This window comes from Rhinolophus sinicus, linkage group LG12, assembly GCF_036562045.2.
Source record: "Rhinolophus sinicus isolate RSC01 linkage group LG12, ASM3656204v1, whole genome shotgun sequence".
In the NCBI taxonomy this organism is placed as follows: domain Eukaryota; kingdom Metazoa; phylum Chordata; class Mammalia; order Chiroptera; family Rhinolophidae; genus Rhinolophus; species Rhinolophus sinicus.
In genome coordinates, this window is record NC_133761.1 from 54,780,778 (window position 1) to 54,808,483 (window position 27,706).

General features: G+C 51.4%; 1 protein-coding gene across 3 annotated transcripts; it reads right to left on the reverse strand.

Annotated features, from left to right (window-relative positions):
• Positions 1-236: 236 nt before the first annotated feature.
• Positions 237-27,706, reverse strand: EPHX1 (epoxide hydrolase 1). Of its 3 annotated transcripts, XM_019730916.2 has the most exons (10): positions 12,429-12,580; positions 10,019-10,147; positions 8,934-9,121; positions 6,828-7,008; positions 3,979-4,206; positions 3,255-3,384; positions 2,525-2,733; positions 2,175-2,283; positions 1,304-1,429; positions 237-726 (listed from the first exon to the last, which is right to left on the reverse strand). In XM_019730916.2, exons 3-10 carry the CDS (start codon positions 9,114-9,116, stop codon positions 525-527), a joined length of 1,368 nt encoding a protein of 455 aa, XP_019586475.2. In that variant the 5' UTR covers positions 9,117-9,121; positions 10,019-10,147; positions 12,429-12,580; the 3' UTR covers positions 237-524. The 3 variants fall into 3 exon arrangements, with proteins under 3 accessions (XP_019586475.2, XP_019586473.2, XP_019586474.2); XM_019730914.2 differs by lacking the exons at positions 10,019-10,147; positions 12,429-12,580 and adding an exon at positions 27,468-27,706; XM_019730915.2 differs by lacking the exon at positions 10,019-10,147 and having other exon boundaries at positions 12,429-12,585.

A 27,706-nucleotide genomic window follows, 5' to 3' on the forward strand; every position in this document is an offset into this window, starting at 1 on the left:
TTTGGACCCCTTCCCCAGCAGTCACCCGACCTCTCAGCCTCTGCTCCGAGCCGCCCGGGCATCAGGAGCGGGTAGAGCGGAGTCCTGGTGCCCCCAGCAGGTCTGTCCTGCCCTCTCCTGCCAGCTTCGAGGGGCATTCCCTTCCCAACCCCCAGGCTGCAGATCTGCCAGCTCTGCTAGAAGGGGAACCCCACGTGGGATGGGGGCAGGCACAGGTCACTTAGTTCCAGCCACTCTTAGAAGTAAAATCATTTATCATCAAAGCCATGTTGTTTAACACGTGTGGGGGAGTGGGCATGGAGATGAGCGTGGGGGTCCTGGGATGGGCAGGGGACAGAAGCAAACCCATTCCTCAGAAAAGGGGCTCTTCACCAAGAGATGATGGAGGCAGCCTCCCTGCCAGTCCTACTCCCTGGGGAAGCCGGCAGTGGGAGACCTGGGACTTCCCGGTAAAAGGGCAGGTTTCAGCAAGGGAGCCTGCCACAAAGGGCCAGGGGCTGCCTCTGAGATGACAACTGGTCCCATCACTGCCGCTCTAGCAGCCCCACGAACTTGCAGATGTCCCGGGCGAGCAGCTCCGGCTCCTCAAAGGCAGCAAAGTGGCCCCCACGGGCCATGTAGGAGTAGGAGATAAGTTTCGGGTACTTGAACTTCACCCACTTTTCTGGGGCGTGTAGTAACTCACAAGGGAAGGCAGCAAAGCCTGTGGGCACGTGGACTTTCATCCTGGAAGAGGACAGAGATCCCACTGATGGGGTAGGCTGCCACCTGGCAGCCTGTTCCCCACAGCAAAGGGTTTAGGAGCAGGCGGGGAAGGGTCAGCTGGCCCACCCACGGGAAGCCATAAAGAAAAGGATGGACCTAAGCTTTTAACCATCCCCCTCAGTTCCAACCCACCGAGGGCCCTCTTTTCTGGAAGGGCTGCCCAGGCTGGCGAGTGTGATGGGACAGCCTCTAACTCCCTGCCTTTGTCCCCTTGCCTTTTGCTGCCCCCCTGAGCGTCTTCATATAAGATTAGCCAAGGGTGCCAGGGAAAGTCCCAGAACCATCAATGCCACACCAGGCCAGCATCCTGGACCTGGGGGAGGTCCGGGTTCTCTCCGGGAACTAATTCTAAAGGCAGAGGGATTTCTCCGAACGCCCCCGACCTTCTTTGAGTTGTGTTCTCATCCTACACACCCAGCAGGCAAGGCTATACTTTTCTGTCCTCAGATGCCCTCCCTTGAGTTCAAGACCAGGGTCCCCCTGCGTCCTGCCTCAGAGACCCCTCCTCAGAGGCTGGCTCTGGGCTAAAGCGGCTCACCGATAGTGCTTTTCGGCCATAAAGCCCCCTCCCATGTTCTCCTTGTAGAAGCGCTGGGAGGAGGTGATGGTGCCTGTTGTCCAGTAGATCATGATATTGGTCAGCAGGTCATCCAGAGAGAACTTCCTGGGAAAGCAGAACCGAAGGCCACGCTCAGTGCCAGGTGCAGTTGTGGACAAACAAGAGCTGCCGCTTCCCAGCTGCAAGCATTTGCCAGGCCCCATGCACATCTGGCTTCCTTCCTCGGACCTCACTGCAAGGTTGGAGCTTTTGTCCCCGTGCCACAGGCAGGGCGGGCTCAGCCCAGGGTCACCAGCTACCATGATAATAGGCAATGCAGAGTGCTGACTATGTATGCGAAGGTGGGTCGGGGCTGACCTCGATGGAAGCTGAGTCAGGCTAGGGACCTGGGAGTCGTGTACTGTAGAGGCTGTAGCCTTTAAAGCTCCCCCATCTTTCTGCAGCCACCTTGGGGATGGGCTTCCCACAAACCACGCAGTCATACGGCCATGATGCCAGGCTCTCCAGGCTCCAGGAGGGAGAGGCCCTGGGCTGCTCCTGCTTCTTTGTAATAAAGAGGTGCTCACTGACCCCAGAAGGAGGCTATTTAGCAAACAGAGCATATACAGTCTCGAACCCTACATCCTAATCTTATCCAGCCCACTGTGAGGCTTGGAGCAAAGCTTAGACCTCTCTGCGCCTCAAGGTTCCTTATCTAGACATCGGGTCTACGCTGGTCAGAGGGGATTTGTGGGTAATCCAACAATAGATGGAACTTGCTGACCACCCCACCCAGGGGAAGAGGGAGCGGAGGGTGATGGGGGGTGCTGCTGGGATGGGGGGCTCACAGCAGGGTTACATGGGGTCTCACCTCTCCAGGCCTCCATCCTCCAGGTCTCGGAACTCTGAATTGGTCCAAGTGGAAAACTTCTCTAGAATATAGGCAGCCAGTCCCACAGGGGAGTCATTCAGGGCACAGCCTGGTGTGGGAAGAAGCAAGGGAGCGACTCAGGGAGCAGCTCAGGCCTGGCACCAGGGAGCTGGCTGTCAGGACTGAGGTGTAGTGCAGGCCCCCCAGAGCAGCACCGCGGGCAGGGAGCCTACGGTGGGGCACAGCGCTGCCCTGGTGCTTGGGGTGCATTTGAAATGGAAGGGATGGAAACCGCCTCCCCTTGGCCCTGGTGGAGCAGGCCACGAGCCAGGGCCCTCCTGAGCACTCACCCACAGTGTCGGGCTTGGTGGACTGGATGTGCATGTAGCCGCTCTCCCTCATTATGCTGTAGAACATTTTCTCCTTCAAGGGGTATAGCAGCTCCATATCCCGCTCGGTGTAGCCAAAAAGCCCCCGGAAATGCCGTCCCAGGAAAAGGGTCAGGGGGTAGAAATTTCTTAGAATCAAAGCCATGTTCACGTGCAGGCCTTTCACGTGGCTGAGGACAGAGAAGGGCAGGTGAGGCTGGGCTGGTGTCAGGAAAGAGGGGCAGGGAGGAGGAGGAGGAGGAAGAGGCCACCAGGTCTAGCCCTCTTCCGTATGTGCCTCTCTGGGTGGCCACATGAGGTGAAGGAGCAGGTTGGAGAGAAAACTGTTTCTAGAAAGTTCCAGTCAGGTCTCTCCCAGGGCTCGGTCCATCAGAAAGGTCTATTTTCTGACCTTCCCCTCCTCTAGCTGGCCCTCTCTACCTGGGCCTCTGTACCTGGGCACTTGGCCCAGAGTCACCAACCCTGTGTGACACGGAATGGAGTGAGGATCCATGTCAAGGACAGAGCTGAATGACAGGGGACACTCCCTCCTCTCCCCTGGGGTCACAAGCCTAGGTGGCCCCTACCAAGAGGGCACTCCAAAGCTCATACACTGTGTCCTGGCAGGGTGTGGGGTGAATAACCCTGCCGCCCTGCACAGACGTCCACTTCATAGACACTGGGCACACACGCACCAGACAGTGACCCTCACCTGGGCACCAGCTGGGCCATGTTGGTGCATATCAGGGACCCCCAGTCCCCACCTTGAACATAGAATTCCTGGAAGCCCAGCCGCAGCATCAGCTTATAAAAGATCCTGGCAGTGACCACTGAATTCAAGCCTGGTTATGAGGGAGAAAGAGAAGTCATGGAGAGGTCACTCGTTGGGTCCTCCCGGTGTCCTGTGAAATTCCTACTGCCCCCCCTTGCCCCAGGCTAGGAGAGAAGGAGTCCTGGGGCCCAAAGGTGGGGTGCCTTGTGCCAGCTTTGGTGGAGAGGGAGTGAGTGGACAGCCAGGCACGTGATGGGCTCAGGCCAACCCGGGTGGGCTTCTGTGGGGCCACACAGCGTGTGGGGCTTGGTCAGCCTTGCTGGCCTGGAATAGTCCAGGGCCCAGATGGGGAGCTCCTGACAACACAAGAGTCCAGGCCCCTGAGCCAGCCCTGAACAGTGACCGTTGCTCTGCCCAGGCCCTGATCCACTGCACTCCTCAGATCTTGAGAAGATTCATGGGCCCTTTGCATAATAAAAATGCCCCCCTCGCTTGCTTTTCTTCCTTCCAGCTTCTGGTCCCTTCCCCAGCATCCTCAGGTTCTGAAGGAAGTTGTCCCAGGTGACTCCCTGCCTCACCCTCCCAGACGGAGAGCCTGGTGGGAAAACATGGCTCCCATCAGGCGAGGCGGGGGCGGTGACACGGCCTCCAGAAGCCCCCATACCCTTCTTGGATGATGCCTCTGAGTAGCCGTAGCCGGGAATCGAAGGGCAGATGACTTCAAAAATGTGCTCGTCGCTCAGGCCGTGGTTCTTGGGGTCAGTCAGGAATGGGATGATGTTATAAAATTCAAAGAAGGAGCCCGGCCAGCCGTGCACCATCAGCAATGGCTTTGGGGTGCGGCCAGCGGGCAGCTGAGGAGGCTTCACATGGATGAAGTGGATATCCAGCCCTGGGGGGACAGATGTGTGTTTATTTGATTTGGAAAACAGTCCAGTATGTATCGCTCCATGGGAAAAGAAAAATTCTAAGTCATATCCAAGTGTGATCCAACTTTTGTAAACAGCCACATGTATGCATAGCTTTATACTGTGTATATATGAATTTTAAAGTCTAGAAGGATAAACTATAAAAATGTAAAAAAATGACTGAACAGAATTTCAAGTGCTTTTGTTTTTGTTTTTTCGTGTTATATGTAATTTCTATTTTTTCTGCAATGGACATAGTAGATGCATAATTTTTTTTGAAGTGGAGAATTTTTGTTTAGGCAGAGTAGAATATTGGGCACTCGGAATGCCATCCTAGCCAGGGGCAGGTGAGCAGTTTCCAGGCCTCTCCGGCATCCCTCTAAAAGCCCTCTTTCCCAGGTGAGGGGCCCAGATAGCGCCTGGGAGGTCACAGCAAATAAGGCCAGGATTGCTGTCACACCTGCAACCCTCGACCAGCAGGGCTGGAGTTGACAGCAGTTTAGCCACTGTTCTTTCTGGTCTGTGGTTAATTCATTATACTAATAATACATGTTTCCTGCAGAAAACAGCAAACACAGATAAATCAAAAGGGGGGAAAATCACATGTAATCCCACTATCTGAAGAGAATATTGTGTGGTGCATCCAAGCTTTTTTTCAAATAAATTTTTTACTTTGGAACTATTTTAGATTTGTAGAAAAATAGGGAAGATAGCACAGGAGGTTCCCATATACCCAAACCCAGTTTCTTCTTCCATCAACATCTTACATTAGTATAGTACATTTGTTATAATGAATGAACCAGTACTGATACATGAGTAACTGAAGTCCATACTTTATTCAGATTTCCTTAGGGTTTTCTTGTTGTTGTTATTTTTAAAATTTTATGGTAGTAAGAACATTTAACATGAGACTGACCCTCTTCACAAATATTTCAGTACTGTTACCCATAGGTACCATGTCGCATAGCAGATCTCTCGAAGTTATTCATTTTGCATAAACGAAACTTTATACCTATTAATTAGCAAGTCCCTCTTTCCTCCACCTCCCAGCTCCTGGCAACCACCATTTCACTCTCTGCGTCTATGAGCTTGACAACTTTAGACACTTCACATAAGTGGAAACACACAGTATTTCTGTGACTGGTTTATTTTACTGAGCACTGCAGGATTGCCTTCTTTTTTAAGGCTGAATGGTATCAGTATATACATACAGTGGAATGTTGCTCAGATTTCCTTCGTTTTTAACTAATGTCCTTTTTTCTGTTCCAGGACACCGTGTTATGTTTAGTTCTCATGTCTCCTTAGGCTCCTCTTGGCTGTGACAGTTCAGACTTCTTTTTAAACACTTAGAGAACATAACTTGCTTTTAACAAAAATAGAACCCTACATCCACTCTATCTTGGAACCTTATTTTTTTCACTTAACAATATATCCTGGGTGTCCTTTCAGGTTGCTAAATCTACTCTTATTTTAAAGTTTATTTTAGTAGGTAATCTTACCTCCTTTGGAACACATTGCAGGATGTGAGATTCATTTTCATTCAAATTCTATCACATTGTCATTTGGGTTTAAAATTAGGAAAAAAAACACACCCATATATACATACATGCTTGTGTGTGCGCGGGCTCTCTCTGGAAGCCGACATAAGAGAAGCAGAACCTATCCCTGGGGAGGGAACTGGGATTTGGGAGAAGGCCTGAGATGGAGACTCCTTTTCACTGTGCAGCCTTTGAATTTTAAATATTTGAATTTTTAAAATTAAGACAAATGTTAAAAGCCCATACTTCATAATTTGCCCTGTGAGGAGGAAATGTTCTCTCGGTTCCCCTAAAGGTGGGGGTGCCAGCAAGATGCTCTATGCCCAGGCTGCTGGATTAGGAGCCAACTTGGGCTCAGAGGCTGCGCTGGGCCTGGTGGATTGTGAGGGGAGGGCCTTGGGGGCGGGGGGTGTCCCAGCTAGGGCCTGAGCCGGGACAGGCTGGGCATCTAGAGAGCGAGGTTCTGGCCCTCCCTGTGATTCGGGCAGTTCTCTCCTCCTATCTGAGGGGCTGGGCTGGGCATCTCTGGAGGCCTCTGTAGAGACCACTCTGCAGTGGGAGGCCCAGGATAGTGGCGAGAGCCAGAAGCTCACCACAGAACAGGGAGGCCGAGCGACGAGGACAGAACACTGGGGTAGGGATCAGAGGTTGAGCTTTGAGCTCAACATGGGTCAGTGCAAGGGCAGGGAGGACTCTGTAAAGGTCCCAACATGAGGGAGGAGGACAGCAGCAAATAGCGAGTGAAAAGGGAGGTCTTCTTGGACCAACCCCAGGCTGCGGAGCCAGGAAGAGGTATGCGGAAGGCTTGCTGGGCCCAGGGAAGGGAGGGAGCCAGCTCAGCATTGTGGGGTCTGGGCACACAGCATGTGAACCTGGGCTCAACCTATTGTATTTGTTGGGATTTCACATTATTTTGGCATCTTGCTGAGTTTATACCTTATAAATACATCTCAATGACCAATAATTGGATTCTGGGTCTCCCCAACTTTGTGTAAGTCACATCTTGTGTCTAAGGAAGCTGTTCCCATGACATCTATCCCCCTCCAGCTGTTGTTTTGGAAACATACCTTCAATCTTAGTCTTGAAGTGAGGGTATCTGTTGAGAACCTCTACTTGCTTCTTCCAGTTAAATTCATTCCGCCAGTAGGAGAGGATTTTCTTCAGATAGTTGGAGTTGAAACCATAGTGGAAGCGGCTATCCTCCAAAGGTGAGGTTAAACGAACCTTCTCGATTCTCCGGTGTAAGTCCTGGAGCAAAATGCAGGACCCCAAGGAGAGAGGGGTAGATGGGACAGAGCACAGAGAAAGTTTGTTTCCGGAAGACCGAGCAAACCCTGTAGCCACAAGACACTGCACTACAGCAGAGGCAAAGCAATCTTCCAACATGTCATCTGAGAGGGTGAGGAGGCCACTGGTCTATAGACTTGTGCTCTGGGTTGTCCCAGAAGAAACTTTGTTCCCACAACGGTGGCTATTCCCAAAGCATCCATTCTTCACTTTTGACTTCAGGTTTATTTCTCATCTTTCACTTTTAAATATATGAACCATACAGATATTTAACTTACCCAAGGTCCATCAAACTTTTTTTGTAAAGGGCCAGAAAGTAAATATTTTAGGCTTTTTGAGCTGCAATTACTCCATGCTGTCCTTGTCGTGTGGAAGCCATGGGTAGTACGTGGACCAACGGGTGTGGCTGTGTTCCAATAAAACTTTATTTACGGACACTGAATGTGAATGCTATGATTTTCACATCACGAAATATTAATCTTATTTTGATTTTTGCCACCATTTGAAGATGTCAAAACTATTCTTAGCGTGGGGGCTATACAAAAACAGGTGGCAGGATGGATTTGTCCTATGGGGCACGGCTTTCTGACTCTGACATATAGCACCAAATGAGAACTCAGTGGGATAAAAATTACAGGCCAGCAGAAGCACAGGTCTAATGGGTGTATATCAGGCCAAGAGACCAGCCCCAGCTGGGGGAAGTTCAAGCCAGCTCATGGAGCCTCTCAAGTGTTACCCTTCCCAGAGTGTTCCCCCAAGCACTTGAGTCACCCCCAAACAGATTTCGGAGCTCTTAGGCTCTGAGCCTAATAACCCACTAAAGGAGTTATCCTCAGGGCTCAGCCTCTGCCCTAAATAATGAGGCTTTATCAAGTCCTACCAAGGGAGTCGCAGCCTGCTTTCTCTTGGGTGCAGCCCAGTTTCTGCCATTTCATCCCCTCTTTCGCAGACTTCTCATATCTTTTTCTCAGCACTTCTTACAGTATTTGTCCCATTAATCTTTTCTCTGCACATTTCTGGACTATGAGCTATGAGAGGGAATAACCTCTCCTTCCAGGCAGCCAGCAGAGTGTGAGCACACAGCAGGTGCTCTAATACCCACAAAAGGAAAGCAAGAATGCGTGGGGACACCCCAGTTCCCACCCAGCCTTCTGGCCCTGCTTAAGCCTGGCTTTCAGATCAGCCCACACTGGTCACATTCTTCCTGACTCTAGTCCTGTGTGGAGCAGGGGCACAGGCTTTGGAGTTCAACAGATCTGACTCCAAATCCTTCTGCTTATTATCTCTGTCACCTTGGATAAATCGCTTCACCTCTCTGAGTTTCAGTTTCTACATCTGTATGATGGGAACACTAGTCCTTACCCTATAGGATTACTGCAGGGGCTGAATGGGACCACGGATGCCTGACACACAGTAGGTGCTTAACCAATGCTGGCCCTTGCAGCAGCTTTGTGCTGTAGCATTTTACGTCACCATGGCCTTGCTCTTCACTCAGGATCTCTGTCAAGGCCCTGATGAAAGCCTGCTTGCTTTCTCCTACAAGCTCCCTCCCCAGGTTTCAGGTCGGGCACAAAGGAGGCAAAGCAGTTACTTTTTGTGGCCTTTGATGCACATAACTGGGTCCAGCAGGCACTCCCCTCCCACTGGGGCAGTGATGGGCCTTGTGTGGGGAAAGGAGGGAAGGAGAAGGGACCCGGTGGGCAGAGTGGGCAAGCTGGGCACGTCTCTCTGGAGCAACCTGTATGCCCAGTGGGAGAAGAGCGGACTGAAACACACGCCCCAGAGGGATGCCCTCCTTTCCTTCCCAGCCCCAGCCTGAGGCCCAACCCCAGAAGGGGCTTCTCGCCTCCCCTCTGCCCAGCCCTGCCTGGCAAAAGGGGCCTTACATTGATCTCCTCATCTGACGTTTCCACCTTGAAAGGGCGAACGCTCTCGTCTTCCACACCTGTGGGTCTCGCCCCAGGTCCCCACCACCCATCTTCAAGTGGCAACGTTTCCTCCTTGTCCCGGGAGACGAACCAGTAGATGACGAAGCCCAGCACTGAGGCGAGAAGAATTTCCAGCCACATGACTCCTGCAGAGGGGGGAGAGTCCATGAGCCACAGAGACCACCCAACCACCCCAGCCTCTGGCCGGAGATGCCATACCCCCAACTTCTCTCCCACCCAACCCTTCCCTGATTTTATATACTTTTGACCTAAAAAAAACACCCCAATAATATAAGCATAGTATAGAAATATTGAAAAACAACAGAAAAAGAGACAAAAAATCACCCATAATCCTTCTGAGCTATGAAATTCAACCAGGGTTGGCTCGTACACAGCCCTGGGTGTGGGGGCTGCATTCCTGAGGCCTCATGCTTCTCTGAGGGGCCTTCTACTCCAGAAGCTTCTCCCCACCTGTGTGACTCCCTTCCACGAGGGAGATGCAGCAACTTCTCTAAGGGTGGGAACGGAGCCAGGGTTCGAGCCCCTTGCTGTCTCTCTCTGAGACGGTCTGGTCCTCAGGATGTGTATATGGGGCAAGGGGGGAGACTGAAGTGCTGGAAGGTTAAATTTAATTTGGAGTGAGGAGGGGGAGAGTGTTAGACAGCCCGAACATGGCCACACATCTCAGCTGGTTTTTTTTAACAGCTTTATTGAGATATAATTCACCCATTTAAAGTATATAACTCAATGATTTTTAGTCTGTTCGCAGGTTTGTGTAAACATAACCACAATTTCAGAACATTTTCATCATCACAAAGAGAAACCCTGTACCTTTTAGCTATCACCCCGTTATTGCCTCCCACCCCACCCCAGCCCTAGGCAACCACTATTCTACTTTCTGTCTATCGATTTGCCTACGAAATTTCATATACGCTGTTTTCATCCCATTTGTCTGACTGCTGTGTCTTTCTTCTCAGAAGGGAAGAAAGAGGAGCTTGATTCCTGCAAACCCGTACCGGGAAGACACTGGGCAGCTCTGTTACCTTCTAGCTCCTCATCTTACACAGGCCCAGGGAGGTAATCACAGAAGGTTCAATGTGCATGAATATGGACACGCTCCCCGTGCCAGAAGCTGCAGAGGTTCTGCTGGATGCAGCGTGTCTAGGACCTAACTGGAGAAAGCATCGTGTTTCAGCTGAGGTCTTGGCACAGCCACAGCCCTCCAGCCCTGCCCCTGACTCTGTCTTGGGAACCCGAGGCAGGGGAGGACTCTGCTAGGAAACCCACCCTAGTGTGCTCTCTATTCCCCATAGGACCCCGGGAGGGGGGCTTGCCAAGGCCCTGAGGTTTGCTCCTGCCAAGAGCTGCCCCTCTAAACTGAGCACTGGGCCACTGGGGGCCGTTCCTTGAAACACTCGTTCACAGCAGTCCAGAAATGGAACTTCCTGACAGAGAACCATTGGAGTTGGCTCTTCCGTCTTCCTGTACCACAGTGGAACTCTAATGCCCTATTTCTGTCTGTGACCCCACTGACCTCCCAGCACCTAGACCCAGCCCATGGAATCATCTCTGATTCCTCTCTCACACCCACCCATCACCAAGTCCTGATGCCACTCAGATTCAGGCCCCTCCATGCCCAGTCCCCTCCTCTGAACCAGTGCCTTTGTCACCCGCATTTAAATGACTATGACAGTTTTCCAACCCTATCTCTCTGGTCACTGGCTCACTTCTTAGGATCCACTGCAGCATTCTTCCTGGGACCATACCCAGTGTCTCCACCATTAAACTTCTATCTCCCCCTTTCAGTTGTGAGATAAGCGGCTGAAGTGGCCCCCCCTTTCAGTGCACATGTACTGGAAGTCTCAGCTGTGCCAGACAGCAGGCCTACGCTATCCCAGGCGGAGACATGGCATGTGGTGTGCCAGTGTGTACCCTATGCCCAGCCCAAAGACAAGCCATGGCTTTCACCTTCAAACCCGAAGCACCAACAGTGCCTGATCTTCTACGTGTCAGATGGAACCAGCCCTTCTACAGTTAAACAAGGCAGGGGACAGCTGGAGATGAATCCCTCCTAGTTTAAGGAATTCAGAAGAGACAACTTGCACAGGCTTCTTCCATTTCTAGAGAGACCCTCTGTCCCTGCCAGGAAATCCTACCCTTGCAGAAGATGGAGAAGGGCCAGCTACTAGCCTCCGGGGTATGTGAAGGCGGGACTAGGCTTAGGGATTGTGGGGCATGTGGGACCCTGTGGGAGGAGGTGGAAAGCAGAGGGCAGAGCTGCCTCCAGCAGCAGGAGCAGCGGGCAAAGTTCACCTGGCATGTGGGTTGCACAATGATGATCTGGAGCTTGGGGAGGCAGGACCGTTGCCTGTCCTGGTCACTGCCCTGACGCCAGTGCCCAGCATAATGCCTGGCACAGCAAGGCATGCTACCAATGTTTGTGCAATCAGTGTGTGCGGTGGAAGCAAATAAGACACATTTTGCACAACGTTGTCCAAGAGGCTGAAATAATGATCTTCTTCAACCTCCTTTTACAAACCACTCTCCTGACCTGACTTCGGCACAGAGTCCAAGAGCACCCCTTTCCCTTTCTGGGCGGAATTGTCCCAGTGCTTTCACCTGTCGACATGGGTGCTGTGTCCTCACCCTTTGATCGCCTCCTTGGGAAGCAGCCAAGGAAGCAGAGCTGTGGGGCTCTGTACACAGTGACATTCTAGAGGCCTGTAGGGGAGGCAGGGCAGGCTGCAGGCGGGGCCCCACTCCCCAATGCGTTTTTACAGTTGCGTGATCCTGCCAACTCAGCTGATCTGCTGTGTATGCAGCGTGGTTATCTCCCCTAGATTTCATGCAGCAAACTGAACCACGCTGGCCCAGAGTGTTAAAATGACCAGGGTTCAATATTCCATCTAAATGCAGGCAGTCCAGGACAAGGGGCATTAAGTGGCCCACTCCAGCATGGCCAAGGCAAAGTTAACAGATTCAAGGAGAAATTTTAAAGCCCTTTCTCTTGCATCCTAACTAAGATACTAAGAATATTACTACTTGGCTTAAAGAGTGCTTTAGAGTCACTGATCTCAAATTGCAAAGCAGGCTTTAGCGCAGTGTGTTAATTTGACACCTAGTAACCACTTTTTATTTAATAGAGGGTATTAAATGCACACGAAGTAAGGTGTTCTAGGTTCGCCAGCTGTAACAGGCATTGACTGTCTGCCAATGGGTTTTCAAGGGCTGTGACAAACCATGCAAATCCACCCAATAAGCAGCTAAAATTCATTGAAATTTACTTTCCTTTTCACGTATTTAAGGCAAAAATCACACCGCAATTATGAGGATTAGAATCTGTAGCCAAAGCATTCATTCCCTGTCACTGAGCATGTTGCACACATCGCCCCCGCCCCCCGCCGCCCCCCATCCTGTTTCCCCATCGCGTGTTTTCAGCCTTAAGACTCATACCTGCTCTCTGGGAGCCCCACAGCCAGGCAAGCCACGACTGCACGGGACCCGCGGCCGTCTGCCCCAGTTGCTTCCCTGGCTTGCACAACTTTTCCAAAAAATGAAATAATAATCAAGACCTTCCCCTTCCTGCCAACAGCGGCTCAATGGAGAAAGAGGTGGCGGATCAGTGGGCCTGGGGAGAGGCGGGGCCTCGGAGTCCGACCAATCAGAGCTTAGGCTCCCACCCTGCATTCAGTTTAACTCCGCCCCCATGCTCCAGGGCTTGGAACGAGAATAGAGTCCCTCACCCCCTGGGGCCTGGAGGGGCCGGGAAGTGCCAGGGCCAGCAGGCCGGTGTCCAGGGAGCCGCCCTCAGGCCTCCGGAGCTCCCTGGACAGGGCTGCTCCTTTATTTAGAGTATGAGAAAAGTGGTGGTTTGAGACTCAGGAGAGAGGGTCCTCTCTGCCAGCCCAGCTCCCGGCACAAAGCAGGCGAGTGTGTGGAGCCGGCTGGTGGCTCTCTTTCCTCCCCAGGGTGGGTTCCTTGGGGTTGGGCCGGTGGAAACAAACATCAACCACAATGGGGAGGGCTGTTCACCCGGAAACCCAAAGCCAACTGGACTCTGGTAGCAGCAGCCTGGATTTGGGAGGGGGGTGACAGCAGGCAGGTGACAGAGCGCTCCCCTCCCTAAGGCCCTCTCTGCCAGTTGGCACCTGAGAGGAAGAAAAGGGCTACAAATACCCAACCTCCAGGAGGCCCACCAGGGGCTTGGGTGAAACCAATGGACACCCAAGCTGGAAAGGAACTCAGCAACCTTGACTCCAAACCCCTCACTTCAAAGCTGGGTAAACTGAGGCAGGGTGAGGGGTGACTTGCCCCAGGTCATGTGACCAGGGAGCGACACATCTGGAATAAAGTGGGGGAAAGAGTCACTGTACTCTGCCCTCTGTCCTATCTCATCTAGGGTGGGGTTTCTCAACCTCAGCCCTGCCGACACTTTAGACCAGATAATTCTTTGCTGTGAGGGCTGCATTGTGCGGTGTTTAACCCACTAGATGCCAATAGTACCCCTCACCCCCCCACCCTTGTTGTGACAACCAAACATGTCTCCAGACATTGCCAAATGTTCCCTGGGGAGGATATTGACCTCAGTTGAGGACCCATGCTGTAGATTAGTGGTTCAATTTTTAGGATGTGTTAAAATTGACCCGGGGAGCCTGTTAAGCTAAGATTCTAATTCATGGAGTCTGGGGTAGGGCCGGACAGTTAGCATTTCTGAGTTTCCAGGTGAGGCTGCTGCTGCTCGTCCGGGGAACACACTTTGAGAACCCTTGCTCTAGCCTGGATTGTAGACTTTCAGAAGACACTGCTCCCCAAGGTATCCCAGCGAGCACTGAACCCATTTCTGGCAGAGGCAGGGAGCCCACCAACAGTTGTTGAATGAACACTTGGGCCCGAGGTGGGAGGCACCCTGGCTCTTCTACAGGATATAGAAGACAGGCAGAGAGAAAATGCCATCGCCAAGATAACCAGGTGAGCAGAGAATCCCAGAGCCTCTCTCTGCCTGCAGTCTGGTGAGTTGGTCCCACGCAGAAGGCTGGGTACCCAAGTTGCCCTCCTGGTTATGACCCTCTGGGGAAGGGTGGACCCACAACTCTTCATCCATATTATCCAAGATCCCATCAGAAATTTGAAGTAAATGCTACAGCTGCAGGGGAGCCTGCTACCCCTAGCCAGGCCTGGGAAAGGCTCTGCAGCTCAATTCTCAAATTTTACCAACTCTTTTTTCCTAGGAGGGGCACCCAGAGAAATTCCATAACCTCTGCTTCTCACAACCTGCAAGCTACAGTCTAAACCCTTAGTCAGACACATGAGGCACCCCCCCCCATACACTCTGCAGCCTAAAGCTACACTAGGCAGTTCTCTGTCCCCCCAAAACAGAGCTCCAAATCCTAGGACACCCTCCATTTCCCTGTTAAAACCCTGCTCTTGAACAGGGATGGGGAGGATGAAAAAAACAACAACCCCCTCCCCCCCGCTCTTCCTTCTTCAGGAGCCAACAAAATCTCTCTCCCATGACCCTCCCTTACCTCTACAGTGGCATGTATTCATACCCTCTTCTGAAGTCCCACCCCAGTGCCTTCTCACTCCTATGGGCTCACTGTCTGAGGGTAACAGGCTATGTCAGCGAGGCCTTCTTAGGTCACTGCTCTGAGCAGTTTCATTTAATGTTCACAACATTCCCATTGTACAGATGAAAAACTAAGGAAGAGTAACTTGTCCAAGACCAAAAGTCAGTAAGTGGGGGAGGCAAGATTCAAATGCAGGCCACCAGGCGCCATAACCCAAGCTCTGTACCCTTCCCCAGATCACCTCTATTCCTTATGCTTTCTTACTTGGGAAAGATTTCTCTGTCTGGTGAAACTGTACTTCTCAAAGCCAAGGATTATATCCTTTTCAACCCAAAATCCCCACCGTGCCTTGTTTATAAAAGATGGCCAATAAACCACAGAACTAATGCTGTCACAGTCAAGCCCGTCACGACAAAGAGAGTGGGCTGAGGCTTAGGGAGATCAAATGACGCTGCTCAAGGTCACCTGGGCTTATTGGCTAGCCTGAGCCTGAGTGTCTTCCCACTGTTCTCACAGCTTCCACCAGCCCACAGCAAGAAGCTGAAGAAATGCTGCTATGCCCTCCAAGTCACCTTCTGTCTCCTCCAGCTAGAACGCCATCTTCTATTTCTTCTGTCTCCGCCAATCGCCCCAAGCACAGCGCTCCACACACAGTGGCGCTCAGTGTCAGTCAATGACGCCACACACCGGAAGTTGGGATGCTGGGTTTCAGTCCCTGCTCTGGCTGGGGGGCCTTAGTCCTGCCACTGGAAGGCTCAAGTAAGGCATTTACCTGTAAGGCGACAGGGGGTATGTAGAAGGTACCCTCACAACTGGAATTGAGGTACTAGCCCTAGAGAGCAGCTAGGATAAATCAAAATGTAATTGGAGACTTCCATACAATAACTCTGGAAAACCATTCTGCAGAATCTACTAAAACTGGACATAATACAAACGCCATGACTCAGCAAGTTACTCCTAGGTCTAGATCCAACTGAAATGTGTCCCGAGTTTACCCAAAGTCACAAGCTAGAATGTTCATAGCAGTACTATTTGTAAGAGCCCCAAACTAGAAACAACCTAGATGCCCATCCACCATAGACTGTGGCACACTCACAATGGAATGCCGTAGAATGAGAAAGAACAATTTACAGGCACACACGATGACGTGATGTTTCCACAGTGCTGAACCAAAGAAAGCAGACTAAACAGGACGTCACATGATTCCATTAAATACAGGACAAAGACAAGTGAAGCTAATTTATGATGAGACTTCAGAATGGTGTGTGTTCCGATCACCTAGTGACAGTGTAGCCGTCTTAATGTCATAGCACATTACTCACGTGTTTGTGGGGAGGCAGGTGTACACAAACCTGCACTGCCAGTTGCATAAAAGTACAGCACATACAATTATGTACAGTCCATGATACCTGCTAATGATAATAAACGACCACGTTACTGCTTGATATCTTTCCTATACTATACTTTCTATCATTATTTTAGAGTGTGGTCTTTGTACTTATAAAAAAAGTTTGCTGTAAAGCAGTCTTCTGTTCTGCTGGCCACAGTCTCATATGTTTCATCTCGTTTACTGCATCTCTTGATGACATCATTTCCTCTTGTGCTTGATTTAATCTCATGTTGTTTTGTACAGTCACATGCTGTACAGGCTCGTAGCCCAGGATCAATAGTGCTGCCCTGCGAAACCTGGGTGTGTAGTAGGTTATACCATCCAGGTTTGTGGAAGCGCCTCTCTGATGCTCACATGATGACAAAATTACCCAACAACTCACTACATAGAATGTATCCCCGTCGTTAAGTGGTGTGTGACTGTACAGATGGAAGAGAAGTGTGCGAAACTCGGAGTGGTTAAGTCTGCCACAAAGGTTCCACAGAGAAGGGGACACTGAGTGTTTAAGGACGAATAGGAGTTTATCAGGCAGAAGGTAATGGTGGGACGGGGACACATCCAGGAAGAAAAAGAATCATGCACAGAGGCATGGAAGAAAGAAAGTGAGTGCATGGTGTGGAGGAAGAACCACAAGAATATATACTCATGTTCAGTGTAAAAGGTGACAGTTAATGAACTTGGACGTACAGCTGTTTCATTTATGTCTGTATTAGGTGAAAGGAGTCCCTACTTTATCTCTGTCATAAGTTACCACTTTATCATGATGAAGCGGACCCAGGAGTTTTAACTTAGAAACTGTGTTTGCAATTCGGATGACGCTTCTGTAACAGATTACGCAAATCTCAACATTCCACCCCAGGTGCCCTTACTGAGCTGGCCGCTCCAGCAAACCTGCCACCAGATTGAGGTAGCATGGGAGACTGCCAGCTATGTTCTTACCTTTCTTAGCAATGGCATTTTTATTTTCGTTGGAGAAGCCCAGCTAAACACTATGTTTCTTGGCCCTTTTTTGCAGCTCAGTATGCAGAGTGATGAGGTGCTGACAAAGAGCTGTAAGTGTATCTGAGGCAGAGCCAGTACCTTTGTGTGAATGAGGAAAAAAACACCCATTCCTCAAAATACTGTCTGAAAATTAACCTAATATACTGCTTTTGTTACAAGATACCTCATTGCCAGCGGCTAGAAAGTAGTCGTAAATAAAAACACAAATCCATGATGTGAACGGTGATTAGGGAGAAAATAAAATGGAATAAGCATTGCTAAGAGAGCCATTTAAAATGGAGTCGGAGGCCATTGAGGAAATGGGGCCTAAGCATGTCTTATGTCTCAGTTCGTGGAACTATTGTTAAGTTGTGGACCTATTGCTGAACTCGGCTCAAGGCTGAACAACAAACATCCTGGATCCATGATTGCTACAGGGACATACAGAGACTTTACTTGCTTCCCATCATGATCACCAGACCATCTTCATTCTTCCCCTTGAAAGGAACTAACCAATCCGTTTCGACAACCAGCATCCTCCATTTATATAATGGGCCTAACCAATCCCAGCTGACCTAGCCATCATCCTTCATTTATATGGAGGACCGAAAGGAAAACAGCTCTTACGGTTCTGCCCTTTACAAACATACTCTTGCTTTGTTTTCTTTGGAGCACAATTTAGGTTGCTACCTGAATCTGTGCCCCAGATGGCAACTCTTCCTTTGCTCCAAAGAACTCTTTTTCTAGTCTTTATTATAGCCTGAACCTTTTTATTTTATTGTAGTTTGGTTAGTAATGGCCTCCTCTAAGCTTGTCTGATACACAACCTGTACAACAGTACATGGGTCCTGCCTGTGTGTGGAAGGCCGAAAAGAGCCCTGATTCCGTTGTTCAGGCCCTTCCCCTTTCTCGTCATGCTTTCTGGGACTTAGGCCTGATGGCTGACCATGATGGACATGACGGTAGCCATTTTGGACCATGAAGTGATCTTAAGGATGCAAGTCAGTGATGACAGAGAAAGACGGAAGGAGCCACCACCTAAGTCCTGGTTTCTTTACTCCCAAACTTCCTTTGCATGACAGAAAAATAAACTTCTATATTGTTTAAGCCACTGTTATTTTGAGTTTTCTATTACATAAAGCCTAACATAATCCTAACTAATTGAGAAAGTCAGGGGGAAAAGAAAATATATCAAGTCCCCCAATGGACAAACTCTGAACAACAAATGCTCGGTCTTCAAAATTTTCAATGCTATATTCATGTTCTATCTCTGAAACATTTTATGATAAACATTTTCCTGCTGCCCCAGGTACATAAAAGGTAGGTTCTTAAAGGGCAGACAATGCAATGGGTGGCCTCTCGCAGAGGTGTTTTCTATGATGGAGCCATCCCTCTTGAGGACAGAAAAGGGTGTTATTTGGTTCCAAGTATTCAGATCAGTTCTTTAAATAAAAAACTGGATGGAAAGCAATTTTCTAATACCTGTAAAAATGTAAAATACAGATGGCCTTGGACCCGGCAATTCTATTCACTGCACTTCTTTTTTCTTTTTGTAAAAGCAGAAGATTCAAAACACTGTGAATGTTCATCAATAGGGGACTGGGGAAACAAGCTGTGACATAGTCCTATTGTGACTACTACACAGAAGGTGAAGAAAAAAGAGGTAAATCTCTATGACGACAGGGACAGCTCTCTACGACATATAATTAAGTGAAAAAAAAGCAGGGAGCAGAAAAACGTGTATGATTAATGGGCACCAAAGGACACACACAATCCAGGTTGAAGACTGTTTCCGGGGGACACCCAGACACTGGCAACAGTGCCTGCCTGCAAGGAGGGAATAAACTTTCATGGAATTAGCTTTTGCACTTAAAAAAAAAAAGTTATCTTTTACCAGATGGCTGTACTAGCTACTCATAACAAAAATGATCATACATTTTTTAAAATATGAGAAACCCTAAGTGACAGATCCTGTGAGTCCACTCTGAGAGTGAATCAGATGCCCTTACAACACCAGAGCTGCACAAAACACGCTCAAGCAGCTATGGCTAGGATGTCTGTTGCGTGACTTTCTAGGGGCCAAGAAACCCCTGTGACAAAGATTAATGCAGAAATGCATGGGTGCCAGAGGCCTGGTGACAAGGTGAAACGGGGTGAACAAAGCTGGCTGGGCTGCCAGAGAAACAGGAGCTGCCAGAGAACTCGTATCCAGATGGAACCATCTTTTCTGTGAGCATGTCCCCCGCTTACACCTCTGTACAGATGAGAGACTCGTGTCTCTAATCGAGACCTCCTCTGACCTCCAAACCTGTACACCCACCTGCCAACTTGACTGTTCCATGCATGTCTCCAAACCAACTCCAGTGGATCTGAAATTGCCTTGTGATCTTGTTCCCCTAAACTTTGTCTTCTGGAGTTTCCTCTCTCTGGAGCTGGCACTGCCCACCTTCCAAATGCCAAGCCCCCAAACCCACGCCATGTCCTCGAAACCCCTCTCTCCTTCATTCCACCCACATCCAATCTATCGACAACTTCTGGCAGCTCAACCTCCAAAATATATCTCAAATCCATCCCCACCAGCACAACAGCTTCCCGTGTTCTCCCTGGACCACAGCAAAGCCCCCTGCCCGGTCCACTCACACCTGCTGTGCCCCCTCCAACACACTCCGCAGCCAGGATGTTCTTTTGGAAATGCATATCTGGCCATGTCACACCTCCTGTAAAAACCCTTAAATAACGTCCTGCTGCCCTTGGGACAAAGCAACACCAGCATGGCCTTCAAGACCGGTGTGCTCTGACCTGCCCACCTCTCCCCTTCCGCTGGGCTGCAGTCCCCCCACCCCATCTTCTTTCAGTCCTTTGTCTCATCATGAACGCAACGCGCTTCCCTCCCTTCTCAGCTCCTTGACTCCTGCTCATCCTTCAGATTTCAGATCAAGTGTCCCCTCTTTGGGCAGCCTCTCCTGACCTATTTCAGCACGGCACACCTCTCATTCCTAAGCCCTTGTCATGGTCACATTCGTCCGTGTGGTCATGTGACTGATATCGGCCTCCCCCACTGGAAGGAAGCTCCTTGAGGGTAGAGACCGTGTCGCTTTGGCTCCCCTCTGACCGTGTCCTCAGTGCCTGGCAGTTCTGGGAGGATCACTAAATAGTTCTTGAATGAACAAATGAATTCAAACATTGTTTGAATGACAGTATAGAAAATTACTAGAACTTCTAAATAGAAAGATGGCTGAATTCTCCTTGAGGAATTATATATGGACTACTCAGCCTGGTTTGTAGAGATGGGCCGCAAGATGCAGGAAAAGGGTGGAGGTGGTGGCATGCGGTATTATAGGGAATTTCTCCCCAAACAAAGACTAGAGAGGCCATATCCCAGGCACACTGCAAATATCAGAGTTTGGGATCGAAAAAGATGAGACTCAGAGTCGGGATCTTGCTGAACGCAATGAGGGGGGGTAGTGTCTGCCAGCCTGCCCTCGGAAGACTCCCCTCCCTCAAACCCAGGCTGGGGTGGTGGGGAGAACTTCACAACCAGAAAATGCTCCTAAACTCATAGAAAGGTACTAGCTAACTCCAACTCAGCACTTATCATGAACCTGGCCTTGGGCCGAGTGCATTGCACGCTGAGTGGCTAACGGTTCTTTAAGAACAGAGGTGAGAAGGTGGACAGAGGCCCAGCTCTGTCATACATGTGAGAATTCCTCCCCTTGCCCTGTTGGCTGATGGTTTCCTGACCGTGACGCAGACCCACATGAGCGCTGAGAACCTCCTCTCCTTCTGGGAGAAGACTGCACGGGCAGGAAACTGGGGGCAGAGGGAGTGAGGGAAACAATGGTACTGCTGGGCCAGAGAGAAAGGAGGGCTAGGGGCTGCAGGTGCTTCCTTGGGCCTGGGCCCCTCCCTGCCCTGCCCAGGCTTGCTGCTTCTCCCTGGGGGAAGGCGAAAGGAACATCCAGTGGAAAGGGAAAAACAGATGGCTCCCCTTCCACTTCAGGGCTGGCCTACCAAGGCAATGCAGAATGGGATGTTCCTGCCACCAGCACAGTGTTGAGCCGCCCAAGCCCTGGGGCTCCCAGGGGCTTCCCAACAGTGATCCCCCAAATTCCCAGGCCAGCTCACTGCAGCAGAGACCACTCTGGGTGGCAGGCTGGCCCACCATGGAAGGGGAGAACCCTGGAGGGGCTCCCTGACTCCCATTGCCCAGCACTCTGCCAGCCTCACCACCCACAGCCATTTCCCCTGAAGCCCAGCCCCCAATGGAGGATTGAGGGTAGCTAGGTGGAATGCAGGCGGGCCTGTCAGAGCAGGACGCTCTGCACCCACAAGGGCCTTGTTTATCTCCGTGCAGGACCTGGAGCCGAGCCCTGGGAGCATAGGCAAGGGCGAGCACCCCAGGGAACGGAAACATGTGGTGTGTAGGCGAAAAGAAAGGGGAGTAGAGGAGACGCAGTGTGAGAAGCAGCCTTCTGCAGGGAACCCTGCTCTGGGGCCTGAGTGAAGGGACATCACCATCTGCTTGGGAGGGACTCCCCGCTCCATACGCCTGCGTGGATAAAAGAGCAGAGTCTGTGACTACGGGCCTAATGAAAACATTTACCGAGTCGGAGCCAGCCTGCCTGCTGGGCAGGCCATAACTGCCTGCTTTGAATCCTGGCCCTGCCACTTGCCAGCCACGTAACCTTAGGCCAGTGCCTGCTGTTCCCATGCCTCAGTCTCCCCATCTGCAAGATGGAGAGAATAAAGTACCACCCTTACCAAGTAGGGAAGCTTTGATGAGTTAACTTGGGTAAAGTGCGGGTACACAGAAGTGCTTTCACAGAGCTTTACTTTTTGTTCTTAAATCCCGAGAACAGTAAACGTGGGGGAGAGGGGCCTAGCCTGAAGCTGAAGGCACCTCCCCTGAGGAAATTCTACCTAAACAAAGATGGGAAGTTAAGGCATGATCCTTGTAAGAGGAAAGACCAGGGGTTCCAGGTAGGAATACAACACCTGAAGACCAGTATGGCTGGAAGGCAGAAAGTGTGGGGAAGAATGGCCTGGGATAAGGAGAGGGCCACCAGGCTGGGCTGGCTGGCCCTGAGCAGCTTTAGAGAGGGATGGCGACCTCCACAGATTGTAAATACCCCTGACGTGGCGCCTACCGCAAACTTTTACACAACCTTCTGGTTTTAAGTTATGTAATGCGAGGAGGAGCCAGACTTTCCCCACACGGTAGGGTTCACAGGCTCATGTGCAGGGAGTTTCATGCGAAGTCCTATTCCAGCCCACGTTCTGCCCATGAAAATAAAAGCTGTTGAGTTTTCCACTGGTTTTAAATTACCAGAGGAAAAAAAATCCAAGTGGAACACGGTTCACTGCCTATGAGGAAAAAGCATTACCTTCCACGGAATGTCAATACCTGGCATTCTCTGTCTGAGTAGAGGAAGTCTCCTATTTCAGGGGACAATAGAAGTGGACTGTATAATCTACCTATTTGCTTTTCTTTCCATTAACCACATTCTGCCCTCTCTCCCCTCCCCAAGTCGGCTATTCCTCAGCAATGTGCTCCCCATCTGGAAGCTTCCTCAATGGTGTGTAACAGGATAGCACTGTTAGCTGGGCCCTGGCTGAGTAACCTGAGCCAGCTTTCTTGCCTGGGGCTTAGCAAAAGGGCCATGTGCTTTATGTAGAGAAGCCCCAAGGACTATTGTCAGAGTTTGAGGAATGTTCTGGGTTGTTGGTATCTTGGTGGGGTTAGTTTGCTTGCAGCAAGGTTTGGGTTGCAAAAAAGAATAAAAAGTCACAAAAGCCTAACAATGCTTCTGGGGTTCAAGCAAAGGTCCTGGCGGCCATTCTGAAATTAAGATGTGCCATCTTGACAGCGTGTCACCGTGACCTTGAGAACAGCCCTGCCTCTATGGGAAGAAGACACAGGCCGCCTTCCCCCAGCTGGTGGCTGGGCCTGCCCACTCCTGCCCCGTCGCAGGGACAACTTGCGAGGGAAGCAAAACTGAAACGCAGGAAAGAGAGTCAGGCAAGAGAGTCACTTTCCTGAGGTGTTCTAGTCACTACAGGGGTTAATCACGGGGCTGGGCACTGGAACCAAAAGGCCCAAGTGTCTCCAGTTCTAACAAGAAGAGGAGTACACAGGAAAGCCACCACCCAATGTAGCAAAGGTCGCTCCTTCCACAGGGAAAGCCAAGTCCCAGGCTGAGCTGCTAAGGGACAATCGGAGCAAGTGTGGGGGGTCCACGCCCTGGCCTCTCTGAGGGGCGCCGCACAGCTGTGTCACAGGGCACAGAGGCCGTCAGCTTCCTGCAGCCCTGGCACACCCACAGCGCAGGCCACATCCCGGCTAACGCCAGCTGGATGGGCCCACGGCGGGGACCCTCAGAACCCTTCCAGTACATGTCTGGGCAGCACAACCTCCTGTTAGGAAGCTCAGAGAAGCCCTGCACTGTGCCACGGGGGTGGGAAAACTCTTTAACCACATGTACAGCAATAACCCTGAGAAGTGAGGGGCAAGTTTTCTGTTTTGAAGAAATTTCAAAATGAAACTCAGAGGCTAAGCAGTCTGCTTGAGTTAACTCAGCTGGTAAAGTGCCATGACATTGGAATTCAGCCAGTCTGTTTATCAATCCTCCCAAACACTAAAGGCAGCAAAAATTCCTGTTCCTGACCCGGGTGCCCCTTTGTGGGTTAGCTACAGAATCTTCTGAAAAGTCTTTGAACTCCTCAGAGAGAAGAGCATTATTTTTCTTCCTAATGCCAGCACTTGGTTAGGCCTCCGCGGGCCTAACAGGTGGGGCTTTGCTGCACCTGGACGGTGCACTAAATTGGTTCCTCATGAGAACAGTGCCCGCTCACCCTCCAGGCAACAAAGCAAACAGACAGACAGGGGGGTCCAGAACGCATGAAGACTCCACCCCAGGTCTCTGAGCCCATCTGGAGGAATGCTGTAGGCTAGTCTTTAGAAAGTGAAAATAGCCTCTCTCCGGGTGAGAAAGGATGCACTGTGACCTCCCTCAGGAATGTAAACAAACCTTGACGGTAAAAGAGGCTGCTGCCATTTGAATTTGGTTTGGGCAACTGTCTGTCTAGTTATACAGTTTACCCTTGAACAATGTGGGGGGGGGGCACGGGAGGAGGGGTTAGGGAGTTCCAACCCCCTGCACAGTCAAAAATCCACATACAACTTTTGACTCCCCCAAAGCTTAACTACTCGTGACCTACTGTTGACTGGAAGTCTTACCTATATCTCAAACAGTCGATTAATACACATTTTGTATGTTATATGTATTATATACTGTATTATTACACTAAAGTAAGCTAGAGGAAAGAAAATGTTACTAAGAAAATCATAAGGTTTGTCTGCTAGTTTTTTTAAATTGTTGCGAATATCCAAAAATGTTTCCAATGTATTTTTAAAAAATCCATGGATAAGTGGACCCGCTGGAGCAAACCCAAGCTGTTCAAAGGTCAACGTGAGAGGGAGCTCTTCCCAGAGCACCCACCACCCCGCCCTCCTCAAGGAAAGGGGTGACTGGATCCTTGGCAAAGGTTTGGTTTCCTCTTAGGGCAACTATTGGGGTGCTTTCTCCCTGCTGCAACCTCCTCATCTTACCCACACAGTCCCCTGAGCCTCTGCTCCTAAATCGGCCAGCCGAGGCCAAGAACGCCCATAGGCAGCCCCCTCCACAGGTGACCCCAGGAGGCCAGCTGGGCTGGGCGGGGACCCTTCTGCTTCAGTCCTGGGCGCCTAACCTCTGTCTGAGGGTTTGTTGCCCCAGCACGCTGGGGCCAGGGCCTTCACTCCATTTAAGCTGCCCTCAGTGGACCTGGCACAGGCTGCAAGGCCCACCCAGGCCCCATCCACACTGACCACTCCCCGCCTACATGTTTGCTTCCCTGAAGATCCCTTTGGACTTAGCACAGAATCATCATATATTAAAGCTGCACATGGTAGTCTTACAGATTGGATAGTCCAGCCTTCTTGTTTTTTGGATGAGGCCCAGGGAGGGTGACATTAATGGCAGAGTTAGGACATGAGCCATGGTTTCCTTCTACGCCAATTCTCGTCCCACATCACTCTACTACCTCTCAAAGGAACGATGGGATCTGGGCCCTACCAGAGGTGGGCTTTGCACATGAGACCCTAGAGGCCCTGCCTAGTTGCCCCACGCCTGCCCACTCCAGCTCCCAGTGGGTATGTTCTGGGTCATTTCTTCAGCATGGTGACCAGCTCACATTCAGCCCTCCCACATTTTGTAAGCCCAGCTGTGTTCCACGTCTTTGAGTATTTCAGCTCAAGAATGGAGACATGGAGTCTGGGCAGCTTGTGCTTGGCTAGGATGCTGAAAGGGAAAAGTAAAGATGCCAGGCGAATGAATAATCACTAACCACAGGCATGCTGGACTCTTATGTGGATGGGAGGGGCACTGGGCATTAATGACACAGGGGCTCCCTGTGAGCTCCAGTTGGTGCTGGATTTAGGACATCAGACATGAACCAGGATACCACAGGAGGGGATTGAGGAGGGTACTCCACTTTCTCCAGTGGTCAGATGCACTTTCTCTAAAGGCCCCTCTGCCTAAGGGCATTCAGTAACTTCCTGCAGAAATCTGCTGGGGTGCTTAAGGCATAGCTGAGAGGAGGATGGGGTCACGTAGATGGGCTGGGAGCAGATGGCTTTCAGGTTCATTCTGGCTGCCTTGTTGAGCAGTTGTTTTCCACAGCCATCTTTCCTTTCGGGAACTGTGGGGGAGTCAGCAGAAGTCCTCCAGTTCTCAGGCTGGGCCAGTTCCGTTTATCCAGTAGGTCACTCACACCAGAGGACACTGGTGGCAGCTTGGCCCACACACAGACATCTCAGCCACACAAGGCACAAGCCTGCAACTGGCCACAGGGCCTTTGCACTTACTCTTCCCTCTACCTGGGTCACTGTCACCCCAGATAGCAGCTTGCCACTTTCTTACTCCTCAGTATCATTCAAATATCACCTCTCAGTGAGACCTTCTTCTTTTACCCACACACCCCGGCCCTCTTCAATGCTTTATTGTTCTCCATGGCATAGGTCTTCTTCTAACATACTTTATATTTTATATATTTATTTTCTTTATTGTCCATCTTTTCCCGGACAAAACTACAGACCCCATGAAGGAAACTCCCTGCTGAGCCTCTGTACCCAGGGCAGAGGGCAGGCAGTCCCTAAGCACTGCCCACACTTCCTAAGGGAAACAGGAGGAGGTCATCACAGGGTCCTCTAGATGTGGAAATTTGGGAAAGAAAAACCACGGAACATTCCAAGAGCTTTTTGCTACATCAGATTCAGTGGGGCCATCTCCCAAACCCTGACTCCCTGAAGGAAGCAACCAGGGCATCAAAAGACATTACTTTCTGAGCAGTGGGGTTTCCTGAAAATGTTTACTTTGAACCAGGCTGAATTCACAGGAGGCTGCAGCGGCACAGAAACAGGCATAAATCCCAATGTCCTCAACAATTTCCCCAAACAGCTCACACATCTGGGCAAAGGCACTGCACTGGGAGCTAAGACGCCAAAGGCATAGGTCCCCTTGCCCCTGACCCCTACCTCAGGTGCAGAGCAGTCCCAGAACTGCCAGGGCAGAGGCAGGGATATCAGAGAGGGAGAGGGTGTCTGCCCATCCAGGCCCCTGGTGGATCCAGGCTTTGGGGAGCCTGAAATTTATACAGTGGAGGGGAGGGAAGCAGAAGCGGGGGAAACACAACTTTAGGAAGTCAACATCAGGATTATAGCATTGCTACAGACCCACCCCCAAAGCTGCAGAAGGAGCCAGGGCAAGCGAGGGGCCAGAAGCCAAGTTTCACAGCTTCGAAGTCCGTGCGCCCTTGCCAGGAGGGAGGCTGAAGGAATTTGCGGTGCTTTTCCTAGGACTGCTCACACCGGTCGGTTTCCACTACACGGTGAACTGTAATAACCCCAAGGCCAAGTTTCCTCCTCGGTGCGCTAGGCTGAGCTGAGCCGGCTGGCCTTCCCTCCCAAGGGAAGAGCAACGGGGGAGGAGAGGGAAAAACCAGGGCGGAGGGCAGAGATGGCAAGAAAGCACATTGCAGCTGAAAGACTTGAGACAGGCTGTAGGTCTCCGGGGACAAGCACATCCATGTCACTGTGGGGCCGAGACGCACCCTTATTCTCCGGGAGAGCGGGACAAGGGGCGGTGCCGCGCCCCTGCAGCCGGCCGTGCCCAACGGGTCGGAGGCCGCGGAAGTCGCTGCCCGGGCGGCGCCTGGGCCTCTTCCAAACTGCGTGCTCTGGAAGCCAGAAGGGTGGCTGGGTGCCAGCTGCGGGCACGCGAGGTCCCCGCATCGGGGATGCAGCTGCGGGTGCGGAGGGAAGGGGGCGGGCGACACTAATGGGAGCGAAGGCCTGTCTGTAAGTCGCATCGGAGCCCTGGAGGGACGGCGCGGCCCGACTGCGCCCCCCAGCCCGCGGCCATCCGGCCCCACCGCCCCGTCGCGCGCCCTCTGCCCACGGATCCCGCCTCGGCCGTTTGGCCCCGAAGCTGCGTGCCACGCGCCCCGGGCGCTTACTGTCGTCGGTTCCCCAGCGCCCAGGCTCCCCGGCTCCGGCGGCGATCCGCACGCTGTCCCTCCAGCTCCCCGGCTCCCGCGACTCCCTCTCGGCTGGTCTCCAGCCCGGCGCTGACCCCGCCCAGGGTGGGCCCTGCAGCGGGGCGGTCCCGGGCCCGGCAGAGGGCGGCAGGGATATTCCCGGGTTCAGGCCAGCCGGGGCCCGGTTACCTGAGCGACGCCGGGACAGTTTCGGCACC